The sequence below is a fragment of the Pavona decussata genome, unplaced genomic scaffold, assembly GCF_977016875.1.
Source record: "Pavona decussata unplaced genomic scaffold, jaPavDecu1.1 SCAFFOLD_98, whole genome shotgun sequence".
NCBI classification, from domain to species: domain Eukaryota; kingdom Metazoa; phylum Cnidaria; class Anthozoa; order Scleractinia; family Agariciidae; genus Pavona; species Pavona decussata.
The window spans coordinates 2897627-2923743 of NW_028145514.1; the positions used below are offsets into that span (position 1 = coordinate 2897627).

Genomic DNA, 26117 nt, shown 5'->3' on the forward strand with positions numbered 1-26117 from the left:
CTTCAGACCACCCAAACATTACAAAGAAATTTTACACACCATATCAGCCTGCTTGCGGAGTTTCTTGGCCAACAATTCAATCACAGCGTTTGCCAGCGCTTTGCGTTTCTTTGCCAGTGCCTGCTTGACTCCCTCAGTTGATATCCAGTATGGACCAATCACAATGCTCGATGGAAGGGAGTTTTCCAGGATCTCTTTGTCTTTTAAATGCCTTTCAATCTCCTGCTTCACTTCGGATGCAGAGCGCTCTTGGGAATCATAATCTCTGAAAACAGCATTTGGTGAAGTGAGCAAACCGTACAACAGTCTATCTTTTAGCTCAAATGTGGGACACATACTTCACTTATTTTTACTTGGTTCTCAAAGCAATCCCTAAGCTTCACAGTAAAATTATTATTTTACTTCTTTTCTTCAAATGCCGTTTTCAAAATTGATCGTCTCCACATTTATTGGTCGCACTGTATTGTAATCATGTCGAAACTGAAAGATATTCAACTCGAAATATTAAAATTCTACTTAATTGAATAATTCAGGGAGCACAGGCTGCTGAAATTTTAGAGGGAAACAGATTGCTTAATTTCTGAAAAACTACTAAAGCTAAATCCAAGGAAAAGAAAGACGGATAACATCACACAGGATCACAGGCAATAGGGAATTAAAAAGCTGCCTATCTTTTAGGAGAGTTTGACAGAGCCATACTGCAATAGTTGCGGGCATTTTTGCGTTTGACTATGTTCTCTCAATTGTTGTAACTCTTACAAAACGAATTGACTGCGCCTAAGAAATCATATTTCATATACTGTACAAGACAAATTCACTATTCTTTGATGTCCCTTGGAAATAAACGATGAAGGTGTTATGTTATGTTAACTTATACTTCCTATTAATGCAATGCACTGTAAGGAAGTATGATAAAAATTGATAATTATTTTGTTGGAATCATCTCATTCACCCATACATGTACATGTTGATCCAACCTTTTCATCTGTCTCTATTTTGGTATACTCTCTTTACAGGAAAAATTAAGTACATGTAAATTGCATCTGTAAGTCCAGAAGCTGAAATTGAACCTTTATTCACTTAGATTGTTTGTCCCAGATAATTCTAATTTCAATGTTCTTTACCTTAAAGTCTAATAAAAAGGTTAATAATTGCTTAGAGAGAGACTAGTAGTTCCAAATATCCTGTTTGAGATCAAAAATTGCAGTTGTGTTGACAAGTTATGCTACAATTAAATGAAGCCTGCAGCAACAGCTGTATTTAAAAAGATTTCCTCAATTCTTTAACAAATTATACATGCCATGGGACTATTCTAAAGTGGCTTCAAAAAGGCTGCCAGTCAATGCTAATTAAGTAAGCTTGTTGCAATAAATTTCCAGGGCTTCAAGTCTTGTCAATTGTTGAACATAATTATACCTTTCATTCAGGTTAAGCTCAAACTCATGCACAATAAATTAATAAATAAATAAATAAATAAATAAATAAATAAATAAATGGGAATTTCAGTGGCACATCCAGAGAGTGGCTATTCGTCCACTGTTTCCAGGTCGAATTGGAATTTGGAAATGTTGGTTTTGGTGGAGGGAGGAAAACTGGAGTACCCGGAGAAAAACCCTCGGAGCGGGGACGAGAACCAACAACAAACTCAACCCACATAAGGCGTCAACTCTGGGAAACGAAACCGGGCCACATTGATGGGAGGCGAGTGCTCTCACCACTGTGCCATCCCTGTGGTAACTAGAAAGTTACCACAGCTGACTTTTTTTTTTCCAAGCCAGCTTTTTAGTGAAGCAAGTTCCGATGTTGCAGTAATTTGAACAGTACTAATTTACAAAGTTACAACTTGCTCCTTTTGAAGCATTTCTAGTAAGATTAGACTGCAATTCCTTTAAGGTTCATTTAACTTCCTAAAGATGGAACCTCCAACCATTTTCTGATGTATTGTAATAACAAGTTATTTTTGTAATAAAGTGGTAAATTAAAATGGATGTGGATATGATGGCAGCAGCGATAAATATAAGAAATATGCATTTCAATAAAACAGCATTTACACACACTGTACATTTATAGCATTCTCTTCACACATGTATCTTTAAAAAACGTATTTTCAACGCCCAACAAAACATACATGTCATAAACTGTATAAGATAAATACATGTTTTAATATTTCCCTTAATAAATAAGGAAAATATTTAAACACTGAAGTTATCATATACTAAAATATGTAACAAGTCTAATACACATACAATGGTTATGATGTAAGAGAAAAGTCAGGCAAGAGGGGAAAGGTGGGGGTAAGACGTGGACTAGGGAAGGGAGGTAGGGGTTATGGTTGGGGTTAGACTAGGGTTAAAGTGTAGGGTAGGGTTACAGAACCACACCCCATTTTTAAACTTGGGTTCACAACTGACTTAGGCCCCATTTATATGGAGAAAAGTTGTCTTGGGTAGAAGGGTCACTCGCCTACCCGAGCTACCCTGGGCAAGTCAACTTTTCCTACATTTCCTTACAAAACTTGGCGTACTGTTTACCTGAGAAACAAAAAGTTGGCTCGGCTGGAAGGGTGACCCGTCTAGCCGGGTCACCCTTTTTCGATGGTAAGGTCACCCCCCTAGCCAGGCCAACTTTTCTCCATACAAACACTTTGGCTCTCCTAGCTGGGTCAACTCTGTTAAGGCGAGACAATAGACAATCAGAGCATGCGCAAGCACTGTTAACTTGAGCAAAGGGGTCAACTTTTTTTCTCATATAAACGCCCCCTGAAGTTGTCTCAGCTGAGAGGGTGACCGTCTTTCCCGGGACAACTTTTCTCCATATAAACAGAGGCCTCATATTTCATCTACATGTTGGTTGACTGCAGTAATTAAGCTCTCACTTGAATGTTCACACTTAACAATTCCTTCTACACATTAAAGAAAAAGATGGAAACAAGTAATTTTTGGGACAAAATTGGGTTGTGGAAATTATGTGAAGGGATTAAAAACAACTGTACATGTATTTTAATTTGACCATTCTTGTGAATTAATTGCCACACAAAGATTTAACAGAAAAAAGCCACTCACGCAAGATACTGGTTGATATCCAGGTTAAACAGCTCCAGGTACTTCTCATATTGTCTAGCATAAGCTCTGAGAGGAATGAGTGACTGTTTGATGGCATGTCGTACAGTCTCTCTCAGCCTCACTACTTCAGGCTCATTCTCCCCAACAGACTCCAGGAGAGGAGTGCCACTCCAGAAGAGACCTTCAATCACCATCTTCTCCAGCTGAGGAACATTCTTAGTGCAAGTGATACCCTTGTCAAATAATGCGATCACCACCCGGCCAAAGCTCTCTAAGTCTGTGTTGTATTGGACTCCTGTCTTTTCCATTGTTAGGTCCAACATGAACAGGGCATTCTTTTTGGGTCTGAGTAACAATGAAATTATGATCTTAAATGTACAGTGTAACATACACGTCATCCCAATAACTCATATCCTCTCAAGGAAACAACTTGACATCTTGGCTAAAAGAAGTTTGCTCATTACAGTGTTTTTTATCCCAATAAAACTTGACTAAATTAATAAACCTCAAACAGCTCACTTTTATTAGCTTACTGACTTATTCATTGGCATCAATTTGAATGTGACCTTTGAAATTGAAACTGGTCTGACACTTGGCAAATGTCTTCTGTCTACCAAACTTGTCACACAGTACCTTATGAGGAGGAAGAAAACTGAGAAAAGAGAATTGTTGGGCCAAACGTTTTGAATAAAGTACAGACTGTAAGTGGATTTTAGCCTATAGCTTAAAATTCCTCACTTGTAGTTGCTGTTTATAATATCTGCACCCCAATCAAAGTCTTCCCCTAAGTCCACAACACTGTATGTCGCATCTTGGATCATCTGAGTAAAGGCTGCCAAAGAATCCTGAACTAAGTAACGCAGTGAATCCTAACAGAAACAACAGGAAAAGTTAAAGTAAAAATGCTTAATTAACAGTGAGGTTATCATCTGTCCTTGAGTGAAAAAAAATGTTGAGTGTTACAACCCTGGGATATGCAGAGGTACATGCAGTATTGCGGTTGAAGGAGACATCACAAATGAGGGAATTCTCAGGGACTCCCCTTATTTCACACAACTTACAAATGTAAGAACTACATGAACCTGGACATGATGCTGATGCAGGACCCAACAAAGGGCCTAAATCAATTGTAACTAACAATGAGACCTTAAGGGTATTACAGTAGGAGATCAGGCAGTGGAGTATAGCGACAAGAAAATAAATGTTCCAACAAGCCATGTGATGTAGATCTCACACACGCTAGCACTAAGGCTATAAGGAGTATAGATCTGTGTGTCAAAAACATTTTTCTGCTTCATTCATGCAAGTTCAACTTTACAGTATTCTGATTTACCTGCATGGCAAACTTGACCAGCTGCATAAATTTAGCCAGTTTGGAGATTTGGTACACCTCCCAGTTCCTCTCTTCCATGTTGAACCATCCCTTGCCCACATCCAGCAAACTGCTGCGAATTGCTGTCCTTAAGGTATTAAGCCAGCTGTCCCGCAAAAATATTTGCACCTGAAAGTACAGCAGTTAGAAATACACACATTGCACAAATTATTCAGAGCAATTTATCATCCTTACACTACACTGAATATAAGTCATGCAAGCCCAACCAAGAAAGATTTGGAGTCATTCATTAGCAATAGATACTAACAGTTAAACACTTGCAATCTACATGTACAGTCATGCATGTAAGGAAACACACCATCAACTGCTTCACCATTACACATCACTTCTCTGTCAGTTGTATTTAAGGGATACTGTGTGCAATATTGCAAGCTGCAATTGTGTGTTGTGGACATAAGTTTTGCTCACAGTGTTATAATAAGCAACTTCCATGCAAAGTTGCACCAGGTGTCACAGGCCTAAGAGTAGGAAACAGTGGGAAGTCTGTGGATGGGGCCAGAAATTGTGGTCTTGCAGTCTGAGTCACTTGGGACAGGACGCCCTGATTATGATTTCAACAACCATTACACCAAATGCTATTCCATTTGGTTACAACCTTGTTAAATTATTAATATTATTTTTTGTATAAATGACAGATTTCTACGAGATGTACCTGTGTGCTGACTTGAGCCTGTGTCTGTTCAAATTCTTCCAGCTTCATACTTTTTGAGACAGGTACTTGGAATACAGACATGCTGGCAACCTTGTTACACTCTGATCTAACTTTAGCCATTGCCACAATGGCCTCTTCACGTGTCAACAGGCAGTTAAAAGCAAAGTCATCAAACTTCTCATCAAAGGGATATGAAGGAACATCAGGGTGAAATCCTAAAACAGGAAAGAAGACAACAGTTTTTGCAAGAATCCTACAATTAGAACACTTGAAAGAAATGTACAAAGGGCACAGATGTACACTTTGTATTTTTTGCATATTAGGTACAAATTTGCCTCAGCATTACTGCTCTTAAAGGTGGATATAAAAAAGTAGGAAGCAGGACATATATATACATGTGTGCAAAAATTTGTCAAAAATCATTATTTTGATTGAAAAGAATTGTCATGTCCTGAAGGCTAATTCAGGGGAGAGGGGAAGGGGGGAAGGGTGATATTAAAATACAATGGAAAGTGTAACTTCAGCCTGACCATACATGCACCAGCACACTCATGTTATAATACAAAGTGATGTGGATGAGGGACTATCATATGTTTTACCAGTACTGTATACAGAAATACAGTGAAACCCCGCTTTACGGACTCCCGCTTAATACCTACAATTGTTATTACGGACAGTGTTCTTGGTACCGCTCCATACATTTTCCTTAAAATTGACCCGCTTGATAGTGACACTCTGTAATACAGACCCATTTTCTGGTCCAAACAGTGTCCATAATAATGGGGTTTGACTGTAGTGGTTAGTGAAAACATTACTGAGAGGGTTCCTTGGATGTGGATTAGCCATGTGAAAGTTGTTTATAAGTGAACCTCTAAAGTATTAAAAGTAACAGGCTCAATTTAATGAGGTTGTGAAACTTGACAACTACATGTATACATGTATCTTGAGCTCAAGTATTATGAGGAAGTATGATAAGGGGCATTATTCCATGTACATCATCATGTACCTCTCTCAGGAATCACTTCTTCTTCTTCTTGAGGTAGAGTAACAAAGGGATATGTTTCCGGTTTATTGCTAATGATCCTGTCAAATGTGATGCGGTTCATGCTACGTGAAAAGTCCACTTGAATTTCCTTAGATAACAGCCGCACATGTTCATCTAAGCTGTAAATTGAAACAATGAAATTATCAGAAAACAAAAAGTAATCAGCTGGCACATAGAAAATCAGTTAGAAGATTGCTACAATTAGGTCCTGCCACTCTGAGTAGTGTTGTCAATTGTTTGTCAATATGAATTAAGTTTTACTTGGCAATTAGGTACATGTACAGTGTACGGGATTATAAACAACTTTCTTAAAACACAAGTTCAAATTCAAATTCAAATTCAATTTATTTGCCATTAACAAAAAAATACAACATAAATACATTATAGACGACGACACACAATATTCTTACTATTACAATATTCATACTCGACTATTTACAATATTAAATGTGTTAAAGGCTAGGAAGCCTATATAGAAGCCGGGGGCTTATTAACTATAGGCTTCCTAGAACTATTGGATAAACCATAGAAGTTAAGGGTACTGATTGAAATTTCCAATTAAATTTTTTTTTTTTTTTAAAGAAGAAAAAAAAGAAGAAAAAAAAGAAAAAAAAAAAAGGAAAGGAAGAAAAAAAAAGAAAAGGTGTGTAGCTCAACAAAGAGTCAATTTAACTTAGATAGAAGGAATTTTTTAAGTCTTTTGCCAAACAAACTGATAGTTTCACTGTTTTGAATTTCACGACTTAGCGAGTTGAAAAACGAAGGACCTTGAAACCGAATTGAGAATTTTCGAAGATTAGTTCGACAATAAGGTATATAGAAAAGGTTGGAATTTCTTGTTCTAAAAGAATGTATTTGACTTGCAAGAGTAAACATATCACCAAAATAATTTGGAAGTAAGCTTCTTTTAAAAAGATACATAAATTTACCTATTTGGTATAAATAAATGTCAGAGAATTTTAAAATCTCCTGTTCTTTAAAAAGAACACCGGTATGAGCATCAAAAGAATCTTTTGATATTATTCTAATTATCTTCTTTTGCAGAACAATAATCCGATTTAAATTAGACTGATACGTCGATCCCCACACAGAAACACAATAAATTAAGTAAGTACAATCAGCTTGTAGGCATTGCAGCGAGGGGCAGAGAGAAACCACTGATAATAATAAATTATTATATAAAGTAATTCTTAAAGTGCTACTATGATCAAATTTTTACCTCTTGAATTTTAAGGTATTCCTGGAGGCTAATTTGGTCAATTTTTGACTCTAGTTAGAGCATTGTTCCTAAACCAATATTTAAGATACAAACGTCATTTTAATATCAGTTATTCCTCATTTCGTCTAGATTCTAAAATAATAATTTTTTCGAATAAATTATTAATAGAATGTCTGGAATTTCAGGAATTTAAGGGTGCTGTCATTGCCAAGAAATTTTCTAAAATCGATTAATTGTTAGCAGCAATTTAATATTTTCATTTAAGATTTGGGACATAGTTAAAATGCATAAAAACTGATCTTTTCACCGCAGTGCGCACTGTAATTTTTGTTTGAAATGTTTTTAGAGCAAAATTTCACAAATGTTACCTTCATGAAAAGCAAGATCCTGTCACGCACCTTGTAATGAACTGTCAAGGGCGCACTGCGGTGTAAAGTTTCGTTTTCCCATGTAGTTTAAACCTGCCAAGTTTCAAATCCTCACGCCTTATCTTCTTTTAGAAAACATAGAGAATGTACCCTCATCTAACTCATCGTGAGCCTTTTTTGACCGTAAATCGGCCATAAATTGCCAAAAACTGCTCACATTCGATCAATTTCAATTGGTTTTGATGGCGGCCATGTTTTTAGTGTCCACAATATCCATTCCAGCGGTTAAACGCAAAATAAGGCCCCCAAATATGGCTACAAAGCCCATATTCAGCGTCTATTTTTCCCGGGAAACCAATTAGAATGCGGCATATCAGCTTCACCTAGCAACGACACCTCGAAGGCCGCATCTCAGCGTGTGTTGACACCTTCGTTTACCGTTTACTGTTTCTAAATATCTGCATTGGTTCCGGAAATATTCACATTTGAAAAATGTGTAAAAGATGTAAATGAGAGGACTGATGACGTCATATTCTCAACTCAATATAACATCAAGTATATAAATAGAGCATCTCAGTCAATTTACAGCAGAGACCATTGAAACCTGGCAGGCTAATAGTTCTAAAGGCAATACACCTACAGCTATAAAAAATTCGGTTCCCATGGCAACTCACCCTTTTCCAGTCCCCTCCAACCTGATTTCAATATTTTAGTGATTTTCAGCTTGAAAAACATTTAACAAGGCCACAAACTCGACCTAACATATTTCTACGCTTGCTGGATCATGCAGATGAGGCACCATTGGCAAATATCAAAATAGAATGCCAAAGGTGGCCAGCAAAGCCTTAAGTATCAGGGAGGACTGGAACCCAGTATGTTGACATGGTAACAAAACTGATAAGCTCATACTATGGAATGCACCTAGAACAATGTCACTGCAAAGAATCAAGCATTTCTGATACGAATTGGCTGAGATATCTTTTTTCATAATATTTGACCAAAATTCGGTTGAGTTTGTGACGTCATCACTTTTACCCTTTCACTCCCATGATCTGAATGTTAATTCTCCTGACTGACTGACATAGTCATTTCTTTTTAAAGTTAGTTCAAGAAATTGGTGTCACATCAGACAAATTCCTCTAGTTGATGATTTTCTTTATTCTCGTCACCTGGCTTGTTGACAATGTATTGATAATGTAAGGAGAAAATACAAAGTGATCACTCCTGGGAGTGAAAGGGTTAAAAACTTGGATATCTCTGGAACAAAAAGAGATATTTGAAAATAATAAACAGCATTCTTCTTCACGTACAGACTACTAAATATGTTTTAAAATGGCTCAGACTACAAAGACACGAATTTCGTCATAATAGCACTTTAATACAGTACCTTTAGTTTACAGTGTAAGATTTTTGAGCAATTTGATCCAAAATATTAGTTTTTGTGATGTAAATCTGATTACGTAAATGCATTTTTTCTTTTTTTTTTTTATTAATTAATTTTTTTTTGCTTGAAGGCTAAAGAATTAAGGTTCTGTAAAAAGAGTACAAAAAAATCATAAACATTAGGTTCTAAGGTTCAAAGTTTCAAGAATGATTCCACCCAAAATTTCATTCCTATCTTACGGCTTACACGTAAATAGAAAAAAAACTGTCAATCATTTTGAAGATATTCATGTAGTGTATGTGTGTTCTATCACTTTTCATGTTATTCATGCGGCAAGCATTCATATTCTTCTCCCTGTCATACAGATCTGATGTTGTCATTACTACAGTGTACACTGTACATGTGCTTGGTGAGGTTTCCTTGTGCACCCATGTACATGGTACATACAGTGTACGTATACTGCTGTACAGTATAAAAGACTTCAGCTGTACATTATGTAACTCTCATGTATCATGAACAACATTAATTTTCTAGAGCTACGAGTAGATTCAAGAGCTGTAATTTCTCAGGATATTAATAATAATTTATACCTTTTGTCATTCTTCAATGTTCTTGTTCCTTTGGCCCAGCTGATCATCCTGTCAAGTGAACTGGGATCCAGTCTCACCACACCATCCATTGGCATACAATCAACATACAAATTATACCTCAGCAGTGCCTCAGTTTCACACCGCAGAGCATACGCCTTGGCAACTCTCTCAGCAAAATTCACTGGGTCTTCAGCAGCAAACAGAAGTTGTATCCTTGGAACCCAAACCTGCTGGGCTTCCAATTTGGAATGCTTCCTCTTTGGCCCCTTGTTGTGAACATCACCATTCATAATTCCATTTTCTGCTGCTCCATTTGTCGTTGGGATAACATTGTGTTGCAGGCCTCCTGTACCAACAACTTGCACAAGAAACAGCTGTTTGTCTGCATCATACTCTAGTGTACCAACATCTGTCCACACATACTCCTTTCCAATTTTTCCATTGTCTTTCAGAAGCAGGGCTTTGCCAGGAACTGGATGTTGTTTTCCATCAATAAGGCCTAGCTCAAGCCACTCCCGTGGATTGCGACAGTCATACTCAGCGTCATCAAACGTATGGAGGGGTAGGAAGGGTGGGAATGGAGAAGAGTCAGCGCCGGTGAGATTCACTCGCATGTTGTAGTCTCCTTTTGGCATTAAATCAGATGTCTTGACTCCAAGGTCTTCTAGCAATGAGTTGATATTCTGTTTTGAAAATATTCGCTTTTGTCTGCAAAGAAATCGAGCTCGTGTTAAGCGACAAAAATTCAATTCACCTAAGATGGTCAGAATAACAAGGCTGGACCACTGCATGAGTGCATCCGTGCATCCTTTGAAAGACTAAGATCACTTCTTATATCCAAACATCAATGCAATGTTTGAGAGCCTCGATTTTAATATGGGAACTAAATTTTGGCCAATGGCATAGAAACCAGTACACCACTACCCTCTGTAGTCACAAAATACCAAATCTTATTTTTGTGCTCACATCCTAATAATATTATTGTACCAGCTGCGGGATCATGGAATAAGTTTAATTTAGTTTCATTTATTAACTGTATAAATATTTATTTTAATTTTTTTTCACTTAATAGTCAGCGGGCTACGCATACGCGCCCCGTCATACTATTTTATCTGTAAATAACATATGGACGTTTTTACTGCTATATAAATAATGATATTATTACGCGGGATGCCGTGAAGGGGCATACCGTGTCTAAAAACGGGTCGATTTCTTTTTTTTTTTTTTCTTCCTCGTAGCTACAAATCGGTACATTAATTTATTCATTAAACTCACCCCTCTCCTACTCGGGGTGTATTGTTCTGATTGTCTTCAACAGAAGCAGGCCAATCAAAATCCATTCTTGTCGCTTATATCGCGAGGGAGGGGACCCACTCACCCCTACCTGTGTGATGTCAATGCATCATTTGATATATTTATTAAAGACGGATTAAGTCGCGCCATATTGTTTTAACATGTTCTGGACTCAAGTGTGCCGTTTTCAAAAGAAAATTTCACCATTTTGAAGCGGTAAATCGAAAGAATAACTTCTAAGAAGCACCCGACACGTAAAACGGTGGAAATTGGTGAGTTCTTAGTGAAGGAATCGTGCTTTGTTTGACAGTCTTAGACCACGACGCGAGACTGAAAAGAGGTCATTGAGAAGCTTACGTTATCGTAATGGAATTTGACAAATTTCCGCTGATAGTCTGAGTCGCGTAACACACGGAAAACAACGTAACGCGATCGTCGTGACTCAAACTATTCCATTAGCAAGGATAGTTTTATCAATCGGCGAAGCATACAGTTGGAATAAATGAATCAGCCCCAGCATCTCACGTAATGCCAGTATAGCAGGCATCTTGTTTGTGTATGTGGTGATACCTTTCAATCTCAATTTTCCTAGGAACCTGACCAGGTTCAGCCTTGTACGGAAGTTGAACCTTGGGTTCCCAGGCCTTCTCTGGAAAGTCCTGCAACAAAATACATATACAGTATAAATTATTAGATCATTTAAAGATTTATATGTTTTACCATTTAGATTAATTGTAAGGTCCTCGTGGATATCATGATTCCAATTACATGTAATTTACCTCATACAGCATTTGTAAATTTCTTTAAAAATTTAGCTTTTTAGAACTCCTCCACCCTGAAATTTCCAATGACCTTTCATGGAGATGGGAGTATGGATCTTTTTAGGGACAACATATGGATGTGGTACATGATAATTCAAAGCATGTCATTGCTACACATAAAATAGGTTTAAAATTGTACAATATAAGTCACATTCTCTACTAGTGAGAAGGACACCCATGTACTCACAGACACTGTGATAGGAGCAGTAGTTGGTCCATGAACTTGATCCTTTAACATTGAACTCAAGGCTTGAGATGACATAGGCCCCTTGAAGGTTTGTACTGTAATATAACAAATCAGATTGCATACATGTACATGTATACCTTCCAATCACGTCATAGAATAAATAAAGTAAATGTGCTTACACTTAAAAATGCTGAAATTGTGTAACCAAAACAGATATGTTGAGAAGATGTACAGGTAACAACAATTCAAATTAAATTATGTGACCCCTATTGAATCTACATAACTATGTACACTGTATTGGGACCAAAAGTTTGATTGATCAGTGAAATGTTTGGCCATACATCTTGAGTTTACAGAGATTTTGTCTGTTCAATGAATACCTAAGAAATTGATTAATAAAGAAATTACCATGTGCTAGTCAGCAGATTCCCATATTAACACTGGAATGTGAACCCTGTTTGTACCAATATTGAGTATTGTTGCCTATTTACATGTAGCACCCTGTCCTGGAGCTCTTTCAAAATTATTTTTACTGGTTTATAGGTAGCCGGGGGAGAGGGCAGAAGAAAAAGAGGAAGAAGAAGAAGAACTGATTCCACTCTCCTTTCTTGCATCAAATAGGGGGAGAGATTTTCCAATGACAGCAGCTCACTATATTCACCACCCAGTGATAATAATCATCTACACTGAGACAAGGTGCTAATCACAGCCAGCATCACCTTACCAGTTATTTGTGATCTGTCTGGAGATCAAACCTACAACATCCTGCTCAGCACTCCCACACTATTTTTAACTGAGTTAATTGGGCAGTGGTTGCAGTTGGGGGGGCGCTTATTTTGTGTCCGAGGTCTTGATAACATGACTGAGGGCCATACTATTAGACAGAAGGCCTAGGCAAATTGAATAACATTTTTATTTTTTTCCACAAGGAAACAAGACCCATGTTTTGCAACAAATCCACCCTGAGGTTCGCAGGCAAGATTTACAGAATTCCGCTTGCACATGCACTGAGAAAAAAGTAATTTTCTATATTTTTGCAATATAGCATGGATTTGGTTATGAGATCACATCTCAGCATGAGTCATACACCAAAAAAAAGTCAGATTAGAATTCCTCACTTTCAATTTGTGGCATAACTTATGGGAAAAGTGGTGTGTCATGAACACAGCAAATGCTACAATCAAACTTGATTGTCTTGGTACTCACCCTGGAAAGAAAAATGGCCAAATGGGACTGGAGCAAGTAAATTGCAAGTTAAGGACGGTGCCTACTAATACCGAAGTATTTTTACGCGGTTTATGCCTATGCGGGAAAAGCAGATAATTTTTTACAAGAACTATTGGAATCCAAAAAGAAAATTGGGGGTAACCACCAATTTTTTAGGGATAATTAAGCAACAACAATCCGAAAAAAGCAGTAAAATTTAAAGCAATGTATGGCGTTTTTTCTCCATATTGAAGCTTTATTATCTCTGAAAAATGCATGGTTACCCCCAATTTTCTTTTTGGATACCAAGAGCACTTGCTAAGTTCTGCTTTATCCGCATAGTTTTAAACCGTACAAAAAATCTCTCTGTATTACTAGGCATCACCCACAGGAAACCTGCAATGCGGGCTAAAAGTGCTGGGATAGTAAACGCTATAGCAGCAAACTTCGCAGTAATTCCCCCCTCCCTAAGATCTTTTCAACATTGCCTGGGGGAAGGGGGGAGGGTGGTGGTGTAGCTAAAGGGTCATAATAATGACGGGGAGAGTAAGACACGCAAATTTGAAAGGAATCCAGCAACTGTCCCAAGGACATCTGTCCCCTATTGTCGGAGGTTGACTTGGGGAGAGGAAATAACAACTACCCTGTACTTGTATTTGTGAACCTGTGAAATATTGTACCCTGCAATGGAAAATATAATACTGTTGGTAAAATCGGTCTTTGCGCATCGCAAGGTACGTCCAAATCATTTCATGGTACATTGATAACAGAGTCCAGTATAATTATTTCCTAAAACATATTGATAACAACTTCCTGTTTTTAGTAGGTTCTGGTTTTTCAAAGATATCTGTGTTTTTGCTTTTAGGAGATTGAATACACTCATAGGATGTATACAGTTTTAAGGCAGAATTAATTTACACTGACAAGGCATGCGATACCCCTGGCTTTTGGTTTTTGTTTTTTTTGGGCAGCCCATTCCTTCCCAGGCCCCGCGCGCATAAACTGTAAAAGGCATGTGGGGCATCTGCTCTGGAGAGCGAAATGGCTGACCTGGAATATTTAGAAGCGGGAAGGGAGCGAATTCGAACCCTGCGACCGGTCCTTTGCATGGATTGGAGCTGAAGAGGCGGAGGTAATATTTCTCAATGATTTTCGCTGGCACCCAAAAGTAATCGTCTGGGCGGATCTTCTACAGGCTTTAGAAGGTGACATTGGGCAATTCCAGAAAATATCCATACCCAACCACGGACGGCTTCCATGTTTTAACCCCCCCTTGCCTTCGGAAATTCCAAAATGCGTTACCCCCCCATGCCCTCAGAATTCCATAATCGTGAACCCCCCCTCCCCTTCAGAATTTCCGGTTTTTCTGGGAAGTACATTTTCAATTTTAGCAACGCCTATATGAACAAACGAACATGAATTTATGCCTCCTCAGGGCTGCGATCTAGCGGCGCTAGGCGACAAGCTTTACTCTTCAGCAACAAGAAAAACCTACCGCTAGTGGCCAGGCCGTGAAATGTTCTTTTCAAGTCCGAATTTGGCTATAATAATAAACACCATTTACGGCAGTTTTACTCCTCTTTGTTTTCTTGTGCCATTCAACTCCTTTAGGAAAAGTAGGAAACTAGAACAACGCATTGGATGAAAACAAAAATTCTTTCTTTTCACCCCTTGTTTTATACCCGCACAAAATCCATGCTTCAGTCGGCTTCAGTTTCTGAACCAAAAATTCAATTAAATAAAATTGTATCTGTGATTCCAGGCGCTATCAAGAGAAAACTTGTGGTTTCAATTACCACATTACGAATACCTAGTATTAACTATTTCAAACGCTTTTAGCGAGGAAGAAGAAAATTACCGATTGTCAACTACATTGAAAACAACTTTATGCAAATTTATCAGTGATATGTGATGCGCGTCTTGAATGTTCGATTCCACGTGCCCGAGTCCCTCACGAGTAAACATACATCGTTGCTGTTTTGTAATTATCTACTTTATTTACAAAATGTTACTGAAAAAAGTAGCAGTCATTAACCCTCATACAAGAGCAGCCTTCCAATCGATCGACTCTTACGCCGGAGCACGTGGACAAGATTGCGGCTTTTTCGCGGAATGTAACACGATCGCTTCTGAAATATCTTCGCTGCGCAAGCAGTACGCTGTGCAAGATTATACTTGATTGTACTTGAATCTTTCGAATGAAAACTTCGGAAAAAGCATTTCCTTTTTTAAAAACGTACAACGTCTACGGTAAAATTCGGCAAGGAACCGGGGAAACTTCAACGTGGCCGCTCGCTTGCCTTTGAGCAGACTTTGTTTACATCTTTGGCGTAGCGTTACAAATTTGCATAAATATTATCGAGATCATCGAATCTCAAAAGGCGATGTCACGTTTTCTTCATTTCAAATCGTAACCGTGTCTTCCTCTCAAAGATGACTACCTGTCCACTTAACCCAGTAATAAACAGTGAAGGAAGCGATATTAAAGGATTGCACCTTTTTCGGCCGCTGTTTCACAAGCTGAGAATGGAAACACGCGCGATCGCTACCAGTACGCTGCACATAATTATGCTTGATTGTACTTTAATCTTTCGAATCAAAACTTCGAAAACAGCATTTCCTTGATTAAAAAACGAGCAAAGGCCCCCCCGTGCCCTCAGAATTCCATAATCGTGAACCCCCCCTCCCCTTCGGAATTCCATAATCGTGAACCCCCCCTCCCCTTCGGAAATCCTAAAAGCCGTCCGTGGTATGGTATGGATATTTTCTGGAATCGCCCATTGTTCATTAACCAACCCCGAAAAATGTCTGCAGCAGGGATATAGAACTTTCCTGAGATACCCCGTTCTTTGCGACATCGGATGCGCCACTTGTTTTGGTGAAAGCCGGCTCCGCTGACCACGTAAACACGGAAATGATGAATTCTCGATGGGCGTTTTTTCACTTTTGGAAGCAAATCCCACAAGCCAAGCAAGAGGAATTGCTTCCCTGTGGGTTTTCTTTTGCCAAATTTATTTTAGAAAACACCGTTAGAGATCACAGCAATAATTGATGTACATGCCATGTAATTGGTATGATGCGTGACTTTCAATCGTCGTTTAGGTTTCAATAATTGTTACAGTTCTCACCTACAGTTCTCACCCTCACAAACTAATTTGTAGATGCTTTGGTTGTACACACGGCCTCAAAATATGCCTTTCAGTTGTGTTTGTCATATTTTCATTGTAAAGGGCGTGTTTCAGTTGAGAGGTTTACATTACTACACTATTCCTTCAACAGTTCTCGCCTTAAAGGGATGTTTGAATTAGGATATTTTATATTTTATTACATTTCCTTCGCTGTTCAGGGCAAGAACTGTTGCAAATAGCTTGTTGGCTTTACTATTTATGCAGCAACAACCACAGTGCATTAGGAGCAAATGTTTATTATCGTTTAGACACATCTTGATGATGACTCAGTTTTCATAGCGGAGAAATTTTCACTTAAGTAGCCGAGAACTGAATGGGAGGATTGTAAATTGAACATTTGTAGATCACGACTCTGTGTCACGCAATCTATTGTTATGTTTGTATTCCGGTAGATTCCACGCTAAAGCCTTCTTCTGAGGGACTATTTCCTGTGTATAAACCATTATACTTGCAGACATTCCACCGGAAAAGTTAGCAAGATACGAGTTATAACTATATCAATCGTTTTCTTTAATGACAATCATCTTCGAACGCAAAATGATTACGTCACACTCAATAACTATTATGTTGAGTACGCCTGCACGTGCTTAAACTTAGTGAAAATGTTTTGTATCATTTCACCAAATATATCATACTACCTTGCGAAGTTCCATTCCGAGGCTATAATGAACTTTTCTTCACTCCTCACAATGCTTGGGCTACTTTTGTGCCAGGAGTGATTTTCAGACAATGCGGGCTAAAAGTGCTGGGTCAGTAAATGCTATCGCAGCAACATTCGCAGTAATTCCCCCCTCCCCCCCAAACAATGTTGAACTGGGTGGGTTGAACAGGCGTTACACAAGCAAAATAGGTGTCGATGTTCGCTAGGATCTTTTCAACATTGCCTGGGGGAAGGGGGGAGGGTGGAGGTGTAGCTAAAGGGTCATAATAATGACGGGGAGAGTAAGACACGCAAATTTGAAAGGAATCCAGCAACTGTCCCAAGGACATCTGTCCTCCATTGTGGGTATCTCGAGATGCGCAGAACGTACACTGTATGTGCAGTAACAAAAGTAGGCGCCATCCTTTATAATTGGCTGAGAGGAGGGGTGCTTTTTGAGGAATGGCGTTTATTCAAGTACGAGGATTTACAGTACTGAGAAGTGTAATGTGAGAATGGAAGGGGGTAGAGAAGACCACAGAAAATCTGATGAAATGCTATGTATAAATAATATCAAATAAGTACCTTCTGGCATGTGTTTCACTTTTGCTGTCTTCCATAATGTGCTTCGTGATGCTGGGGGACCACCAGCGACATTCTGTAACAAATGTTTGCCGTGAGTTTGTAAGCGCTTTTAAAATAACACTGTACTCATACCAGCCAGCATAAGGTCAACAATTACTGTTTCACCATCAATTACTATTTCACCATCAAGAGTGTCCCAGTTAAAAACTGGAAAAAATATTCGTGCAGCTCAGTTGCAAGAGTCTACAAATACTCCGTAAAAACTAAAATCTTACTTTAAGACGTTTTTTACACTTAATTCTGGTGCTGTGGTAAGACAGCGCGTAAATCTTATTTGAAGACAATTCATCTTAGGATAAGACGACTTTCTTCGTATTTAAACGATGATGGCGTCTTAGATTAAGATGATTTTTTCTTAGATTCAAAGTGCTGTGGTAAGTCATATTTTCATCTTAACCCAAGATTTGAACAATCTTATTCTACTAAGATGCTTTACAATAGCAAGGTATAAATCTAACTGCAACGGTCACTACATTAAAACTGACAAAGAGCGTGCTTGAACATGATATATGGAGCAACGAAAACACAACGAATTTCAATCCATAGTACTTTATTACACCAAATCTAATTTAAATGAGACAACTTATCGAAATCAGCTTACCGTAAATTCACCGGAAAACAGAGGCCGGGCCGCGGCCAATAACTACTGTTTTGTTGGTCTTAAAGTCCTTTAAATCATAGAGACCTCTAATAGCAGGGAATGCAGATTGTCACTACACTCATTCCTCTGATCGGTGATGCAGTAGAATTGTTGTACTCATCTTTGGTTTTCAATAAAAAACGACAGTAACTTCTTCATTTCCATTTTCAATCTTCTGTCTCGCGCATGCCGTCAAATTCGTGTAAGTTACCACGTTAACCGGGGCTTTAGCCCGTATTTTATGTCCAGATGTCTTGTTATTTGAATATTGAAGTTGCTGTCTCGAAATTCTTGTAAATTCTCCACTTTCCGCTGCTTGATCATGAGGAGTATGTTACGGTAAATCAGCTTGTTCTGAACAAAGTAAGAGTTTGCGATGGATCAAACCTCCAGACTCCGTGTCTGCAGAGTTTGGATCAAAATCAACCAATCACAAAAGAAGTCCTGTTTCCTATGAGGTCTGCAATTTTTAAATGAACCAATCAGGAAGGGCTTTGCAAAATTTGGATCCTTTTGTGTTGTAGCCTGCGCGCGTAGCAAGCGTTCCGTGCTGTTTCCGAGCAAGGACCGCGCGAATATGGCGTTTTCTATTTCTTCCAAGTTAGCCTTTTTTTATATATTTATATTTTTTACCGAGAACTAAAATGGTGAGATTAGAGATCGGCGTATTAAATCGCCGATATCTGACATGCCAGATATCGGCGATTAAATTCGTCAAGTGTGCCCTAGACTGTTCACAGCCCCCCTATTTTTCCGTGGGATTCTCGAGACCGGTACGCTTCGTTATAAGCGAGCGCGATCTGGGGAGTGTGTCTAAACTACCGAGGGGAGCGGGAGTGGGTGTTAGTATAGTGGGGGAAGGGAAGCGAAAAAATAGCCTATTTTCCCGCCCCCTCCCAACTCCGCTCCCCTCCCCTTGGTAGTTTAGACACTCTCCCCAGATCGCGCTCGCTTATAACGAAGCGTAACGGTCTCGAGAATCCCACGGAAAAATAGGGGGGCTGTGAACAGTCTAAGTGTGCCCGTTCCCGCGATTTTTTTACGCTCATCGCTGCGAATTGCCAGTAAAGTCAATCAGTCAGGTTGGGCGGTTTTATCACATGAACAACGCCGCGATCGGCGAAAAAAAAAATCGCCAGGTGTGTCCGCATCAATCGGTGGCGAAAATCACTTGCGATTTTCGCTGGCGATCAAATTCGCTGCGATCGTCGTATAAAATGCCCAGGTGTGTCGCCAGCTTAAGACGTATTGCATCTTACGTAGGATGGCAGTATCTTATAGCCTGCTTCGGCGTCTTAAAATTTCCACAAGACCAAAAAACGTCTTAAAATAAGGACCCCATCGACTCAGATTAATACAATTAAGACTGGTCTTTCTTAAAGTAAGATGCCTCAATGTTGATTAAGATAAGCGCTTCTCAAATGAAGACGATTTAAAGACAATATTTAAGACGATCTTTTATCTTATATACTAACTGAGACTCCGATAGTCTTCATTTAAGATCTCCTGTGTTAAAATAAGATGATTACCGTCTCAATTTAATGTGGTGGTGGTCTTGCATAAGACGGGAAACGTAAGATAAAATCTTAGTTTAAGATTTTAGTTTTTACGGAGTAACTTTGTCGACTACATGCATGTAAGCTTAACTCTTTTTCATGTTGGAGTACTTACTTAAATTATAAGAGTTAAAGCTGTAATGAAGCTTAACTTTTATTAATGCAGCCATTAATCAACGAAGTATCTAGTAATGAAATATAAACTGACTGGTTGATACTTAAGCTTAAGATTACGTTTCATTTCGAAAACAGAAGCTCACACCATTTCACGTCAGCTTCGCGTTTTAATTTCCCGCCATAATTACTGAGTTAAATGACAATATACACCAACTACACGTCTTGTCGGGTCTTCTATTATACTCAAACTTACCCCAAGCTCTTCTTTCGATCCTTCTCCTAAAATATCAGAGTAATAACCTCTTTGTCGAATTGTAGGGTAAGATAATCCACCTGAAGCAGGGGACTTCGGAGTCCCAGTTGATGTGTGTCTCCCATTTCGAGAAGGTGCTCGCCTCTGAGCACTCATAACGATTCAATTTGTCTGAAATACTACAATCTTCAGAAACAAATTATTTTTCGACCGATCAATCGTTTCAGACGGATGAACAACACAACCTTTTTGTGCGTCTAATTATTTCATGCTACTGTCCGCCATATTGTTTCTTTACTAAAAATCCCGGGCCTGAAGTTGCTATGACAACGTTGGCGGACGAACACAGAACAGTGGAAAGGCGTTTGTGGTAAAAGTTGGCAAAAATTATTTTGAAATTGTCATTCTTAGGATAGGTTACCAGCACTTTCACCTAAATATGATTATCAAGAATCAAAATGATCATGAAAACATTCGTGTTTACTAGTAAACCGTTCATTTGAGCAGTGTAAACATTGAACAACTTCGTTTCGCTTCGGCCAGTGTTCGGTAATCTTCGAACTTTCCGATATTATAGCAAGTCCCGGATATTGGTTGGTTTCAAGATGGCGACCCACAGTGGATTGTGTTTGGGTCGCGCTCTTCTTCGCCGTGCTGTTTTCCAGAGACCACAGGTTTTGCTAGGAATAAGGAGAGGTTAGTTTTTTTTCCTGTTAACATTATCCAGTTGTCATCCAGATGGTTTTAGATGCAATGATCGGGGAGATTAATAAAAAAGTGCCAAAGTGATTTCATTTATAAGCTTGGATGTCTTTGGTAAAGATACAAATATCCATTTTTAAGACTTAATTCTCAGTAGTTGAGCGTCTTTGGGGTTACCCCATCTTCATTTATTTGCAATAATACGCTCGCTTTCCCTTTTAAAACTCGGAAGTTTTTGCAAATATCGTTTTCAGTTTTGCATGATCACGTAAAGGCCAATGTATCGATATCAACATGAAGTCTTGATTGTAGATGTTGTGATGTTAAGAACAAGTTTCAGCTAACATACTTTTGTATTTAAGGTTATTTTAAACCTTCAAAAGCTTTCATTGTCGCATAGGCTTAAAACTGGTAGGACAACGCAAAATTTGTCAAAAGTTTTCAAAAGGAAATTAACAGAATTTTGTAAACAGCGAAGAAATAGTCACTTACAAGTGTTAAAATTAATTGTGCAATTGCTATACTGAGCAAGTTTCGCTTGACGCAGACAAATTTACATTCACCTCCCTGCCGGCCATGGAGCTACAACAGGTATTATTTCCACTGTTGCCCACAAGTTTTTGAAGCCCTCTTCATTAAGCTGAGATGACTGAGAATTTACTTCTTCAATAGGTTTTCCATCCATTTTGTAGCTCAGCAGCAGTTCCGACAACCAAGTAAGAAAACAGTGCAAACAGTTGAATGGTTTCCAGTTCTGATTGCCTGGCTACATTATTTCTTCTTTCTTATTGGCTCAAAGCAGCAGGCTATATTACCTCCTTTAAATTCTCCATTTAAGCCCACAAAGTACACCGTAATGCCCATTGAAATTATTATAATATTGATTTTCAATACCAAGCAAATGAATAATTATTAATCTTTTCATGTTGCACTTATCAATTCTACTAATGCGTTTTAGTATCCCAAACTAATGATATTTGTTTATTAAACTGATTTGAGCATCTTCAGCTGAAGTAACAACTGGTTGCACTTTAAATGAAAAATTATGTAATAGCTACTCACTTCTTTTATACAGAACCTGTTTGATTTAAGTTGTGTTTTTGTCTGTTACACTTCACAGCCCATGACGATCACTTAAAGTTTCCAATTCCAACTCCAGAGAATGACTGGAAAGGATTTAAACGTGAATGGCCCGATGATGGATACGCTTTGGGAGACTATCCTAACCTTCCAGATATTTCTTATCAAAGAAGACAACACAAGGGATGGTGGGATTGGCAGGATCGTAGAAACTTCAATGAGCCAGTAATTTGAGTCCTGACATGTGTTGAATATGTAGAGAAGCAGTGCTGTTATGAATAGCCAACAGCCAGTTATTATGGCTTGTGGCTACTTAGAGTTTGAAAATCACTGAAAACAACCAACAAAAATGAGAGACTTTGTTCCCTGTTTTAGTAACAGTCCTGAGTTTTATCCAGTTGAACCACAAAGTGCCAGACTTTTGTACCAGTCAGTGACCAGGTTCTTTGTGACAGCATAACGTACAAGTTAACATTGTCAGTGCTTTCAGCCTGTAATCCTGGCCAGTTGAGTTAGGGACACTTGGCTCTTTTTAAATTTCTTTGCATATAACCTTGCTTCAACAGTATTAACATCCTTGCTGGAAGTTGCTCACTAATGTAACTCCACCCCCTGTTTTATGTTGCGCATTAACACTAATATCTTGTTAATCGAGCAGGGATTCATCTTAGTTCATCAACATTGCAATGGGTGTGTGTTGGGGGGGGGGGGAGTGAAAGCCATGTCAAGATTGGCCCCAGCAAGGCCTCTGTTCTGAACAATTTGGCCAGGATATTAGCAAATGATCCCTACAGCTAACTTGTTCCTCCCTTTAAGTGATAGTCGTAACAAAATTATCCTTGTTGGGTCTCCAATAGCACAGTCAGGCTATCAGTGACCTTATAAAAGTCTTTTGTTTTGTGATCTTTTCACTATGTTACAATAACTTTTATTTAACTTTTCACTTTGTTTAGATTCATGAGAATGAAGATGGAATGAATGTTTGGGTGTGGCAAGAGGTCGAATGCAATGACATTTATACACCGTAAGTATACAGACAAACAAAATAATTATTGATCACTCACTAATCAGGTGTGGCAATAATATTTTTTATGAGTAATTCGTAACATTTCAGTAGCTGTCACAAGGCTGTGCTGAACAGTCAAACCACATTATGAGCAACACTCATTGGACCAGAGAATGTGTTGGGTGGGACCAAGAAAACTGTCTGTAATAACAGGGTGTCCACATTGAGTTGATGTCCATATTGCAGGGTTCCACTTTATAGCAGCCTATGTGACTATTAGAAAGTTTCTTCTAAAGATTTTCAGTAGTGATTTTGTTCAGTAATATATGAGTTACAGTGTAGCTGCAGTTTGTACTCTGCACTGTTGTGTCATACATGTGCATCAGTGAATGACCACTTGGCCCAAAATTGGCAGTGACTTGTACAAAGTACCATCTAGCTTCAGCTCAATTTATTCATCTGCATTGTACACATTTATAATTTAATGGGCTGATGACCATTGTAATTTGTCGCCAGGTTCAAGTTTTATTCCTCCTTGGGAAAATTGGTCTGTTTTTGTCTGCCCTCGTCTTGAACCCAATTTCCCTCATTTGTGTACCGGTTTATACACAGGATTATATAAAGTCAGTAAGAAAGTTACCAAGTTACAGTTACCCCTTTGGATACACATACTTTCCATTTGCTTTTGTACTCAAGCTAATTTTTACTTTATCTACAGACATCAAGCACTACTGCATATGGTTATTGCTTTCTCCATTGTTGGCTTTGTTGGATTCTTATCTTACCTATATGACAAGACAGACCGTAACCCAGCGGTGAGAGATGTTTTCCAAATAAAACATAGTAATAATTTTTAGAGACTTGGAAAAGCTACACTAGTCAAGTCACAATCTAAGCCCTGTTACATTGTATGTTATAGAGGAGAGACAAAGACAATAATAGACCATTTCTGAGTTGCTATGAACCTCGATTTAAATAGCCCGCAGAACAGGCGTTATTTTTTTTGCATTTTTCAGGCAAGCAGAAGGAGTGCACCCCTCCCGCTGTGCGTGACTCTTGCTCCACGCTTGTCTCGCATTTGCCTCCACTCGTCTGAAAAATGCAAAAAAAAAAAATTAATAACGTCTGTTCTGCAGTGAGGCTAAGTTCAAAATTTTTATTATGAAAATTCATATGCAAACAAAACTAATTTTCATATGAAAAGCTTTGCACTTAGCCTCGCTTTCATAATAAGGTTTCGCAGCAACTCACAAACCATCTATTATATAGGTAGAGATGGAGACACTGGCTACTTGCATGTAAGTGCCTTGAGCACTAAAATGGGAACACTGTCTCGTGGAAATTTCTTCTTTTGTGGCTTATCAGAAACATCTTTCATAAGCAAAATTTGCATTTGGCAAATATTTTGTAATTGATTGAAAAATTCCCTTTTTTGGAGCAAGACAATTTTGCTTTTCTGTACAGCTAGGTGGTGAAACAAAAGCGTCACATTGTTTATATGTTTTACGGGTTTCCTGGTATTTTGTCAAGTTTCCAAAGCACTTTGTTGCCATTTATTAGAGGAGATAGGTGTAGCTTATTAGCCACAAAATCAGGTGTGTGTTTGATAAGATAGAAAAAAACGTGGAGTTTCACCTGCCAAATTTGAGGTCAAACACTCTTCCGTCCCTTTTTTGATGTCTCAAAACAGTGAAAAGGTGCACCAGTAAAAGCATGCTTACCGATAGTTCTCTTCAAACCACTTCCATGGTTATGTTTAATTTGTTTAGTTTTAAGTGATTATTCAAAACAAGTATGAAAAGTATTGGGTAACAGTATGTTATATTTTCTTGAAAAAAATCTCAGTCAAATTTTATTTCATCTTGTATTTTGGTATGAGTATGAGAGGTAATGGGTAACAGTATGTTGTATTTTCTTGAAAAGAATCTCAGTCAAATATTTTGTCATCTTGTATTTCAGATTCCAAAGGAATATCCCTTCAATAACCTCTACTTAGAGCGGGGAGGGGATCCTAATAAGGACCCAAGTGAGGAGAAACATACCTCGACAAAAATCGTTACTGGCAATGTTTATGGCTTTTGATTAATCGCTTCTCTTTCTCAAGATAGTTATCATCGTAAGATGGAATTTTTAACAACGTTGGAACATTCATCGTGTGAAGAGTTGAAAGTCGTGTTATAATACTGACTGTGTTTGTGCAAGGGTTTTAGTGTGATTGATCTTCCCAGCGGTTCGCAGTCTAATTTCATTAGATGGCTTGAGAGATGTCTGTTTCTTAAATTGAGATGTACATAACATGTAATTTTGATAACTCGGTATTAAAGCAATACAACGCATTTCGTTTTGTTTACTGCGTCTTCGGAATGGCCTCATCTAAATGTTAAACTAGCTATGCTTAATTGATTCGTCTAAGACCGATATGAGAGTTTAAGCAAAGGCTAAGTCGACGCGTTCATATTTCTATTGCAAAAAGAAGATCTTATTCTCCTCTGCACAATGATTTAGCTTCAGCAAGAGCTATATAGATGGAAATTTTGCGTAAAGCACCTCACGCAAAGATACATTTAGCGATACTGAGTGATTTAAGACATACAATTGTAACAAAAAGTTAAGAAGCTACTAAGTATTTGAAACAAGGTTCAAAGATTCACAGTCAGATAAACTTTGCTCGTAGATTCTTTCTTACCGGTTTTCTAACTAAATTCTGTTGGTTTCATTACTTCCACAAGTCCGCGCGAATTTTTTCACACACGCCTCAGACAACCACTTTTTAAGCCTTGGTCAAACGGTGCATGATTGTCGATGATAGCTGAAACTCGTACTTTCGTTTGACAACCAACCATAATGCACCATCATCAACTGTCCAGGGTTCGTACGGGTCATGGAAAACCTGGAAAGTCATGGAATTTTAGAATTTCATTTTCCAGGCCTGGAAATTCATGTAATTTAAGTGTGGGTCATGGAAAGTCATGGAAAAGGTGGTTATTAAAAAGTAAAAAAAAAATTGGGTTTATTTGCGAAGAAAATAGTAAAAACATGCGCAAAATAAAAGATGATTTTCAGGAAAATG

General features: G+C 38.3%; 2 protein-coding genes across 3 annotated transcripts in view; one reads left to right on the forward strand and one right to left on the reverse strand.

Moving 5' to 3' along the window:
• The window catches only part of LOC146472678 (dynein axonemal heavy chain 1-like), a 74385-nt gene extending 53820 nt beyond the window's left edge, over nucleotides 1-20565 (reverse strand). For both annotated transcript variants that reach the window (XM_085119417.1, XM_085119416.1), the window contains exons 1-11: nucleotides 20260-20565; nucleotides 17634-17706; nucleotides 12015-12109; nucleotides 11577-11665; nucleotides 9714-10421; nucleotides 6114-6271; nucleotides 5108-5322; nucleotides 4396-4563; nucleotides 3801-3931; nucleotides 3063-3407; nucleotides 40-265 (exon numbers count right to left, since the gene is read on the reverse strand). In XM_085119417.1, the coding sequence (XP_084975543.1) occupies nucleotides 40-265; nucleotides 3063-3407; nucleotides 3801-3931; nucleotides 4396-4563; nucleotides 5108-5322; nucleotides 6114-6271; nucleotides 9714-10421; nucleotides 11577-11665; nucleotides 12015-12109; nucleotides 17634-17706; nucleotides 20260-20415 (2364 nt within the window). In that variant the 5' untranslated portion in view covers nucleotides 20416-20565. The remainder of the gene's footprint in view (nucleotides 1-39; nucleotides 266-3062; nucleotides 3408-3800; nucleotides 3932-4395; nucleotides 4564-5107; nucleotides 5323-6113; nucleotides 6272-9713; nucleotides 10422-11576; nucleotides 11666-12014; nucleotides 12110-17633; nucleotides 17707-20259) is intronic.
• A 159-nt stretch (nucleotides 20566-20724) lies between these two features.
• Nucleotides 20725-25383, forward strand: LOC146472680 (NADH dehydrogenase [ubiquinone] 1 beta subcomplex subunit 8, mitochondrial-like). Its single transcript, XM_085119419.1, has 5 exons — nucleotides 20725-20955; nucleotides 22082-22266; nucleotides 22995-23065; nucleotides 23766-23862; nucleotides 25007-25383. The coding sequence occupies exons 1-5, from the start codon at nucleotides 20865-20867 to the stop codon at nucleotides 25127-25129; spliced, it is 567 nt and encodes a 188-aa protein (XP_084975545.1). The 5' UTR covers nucleotides 20725-20864; the 3' UTR covers nucleotides 25130-25383.
• Nucleotides 25384-26117: the final 734 nt, after the last annotated feature.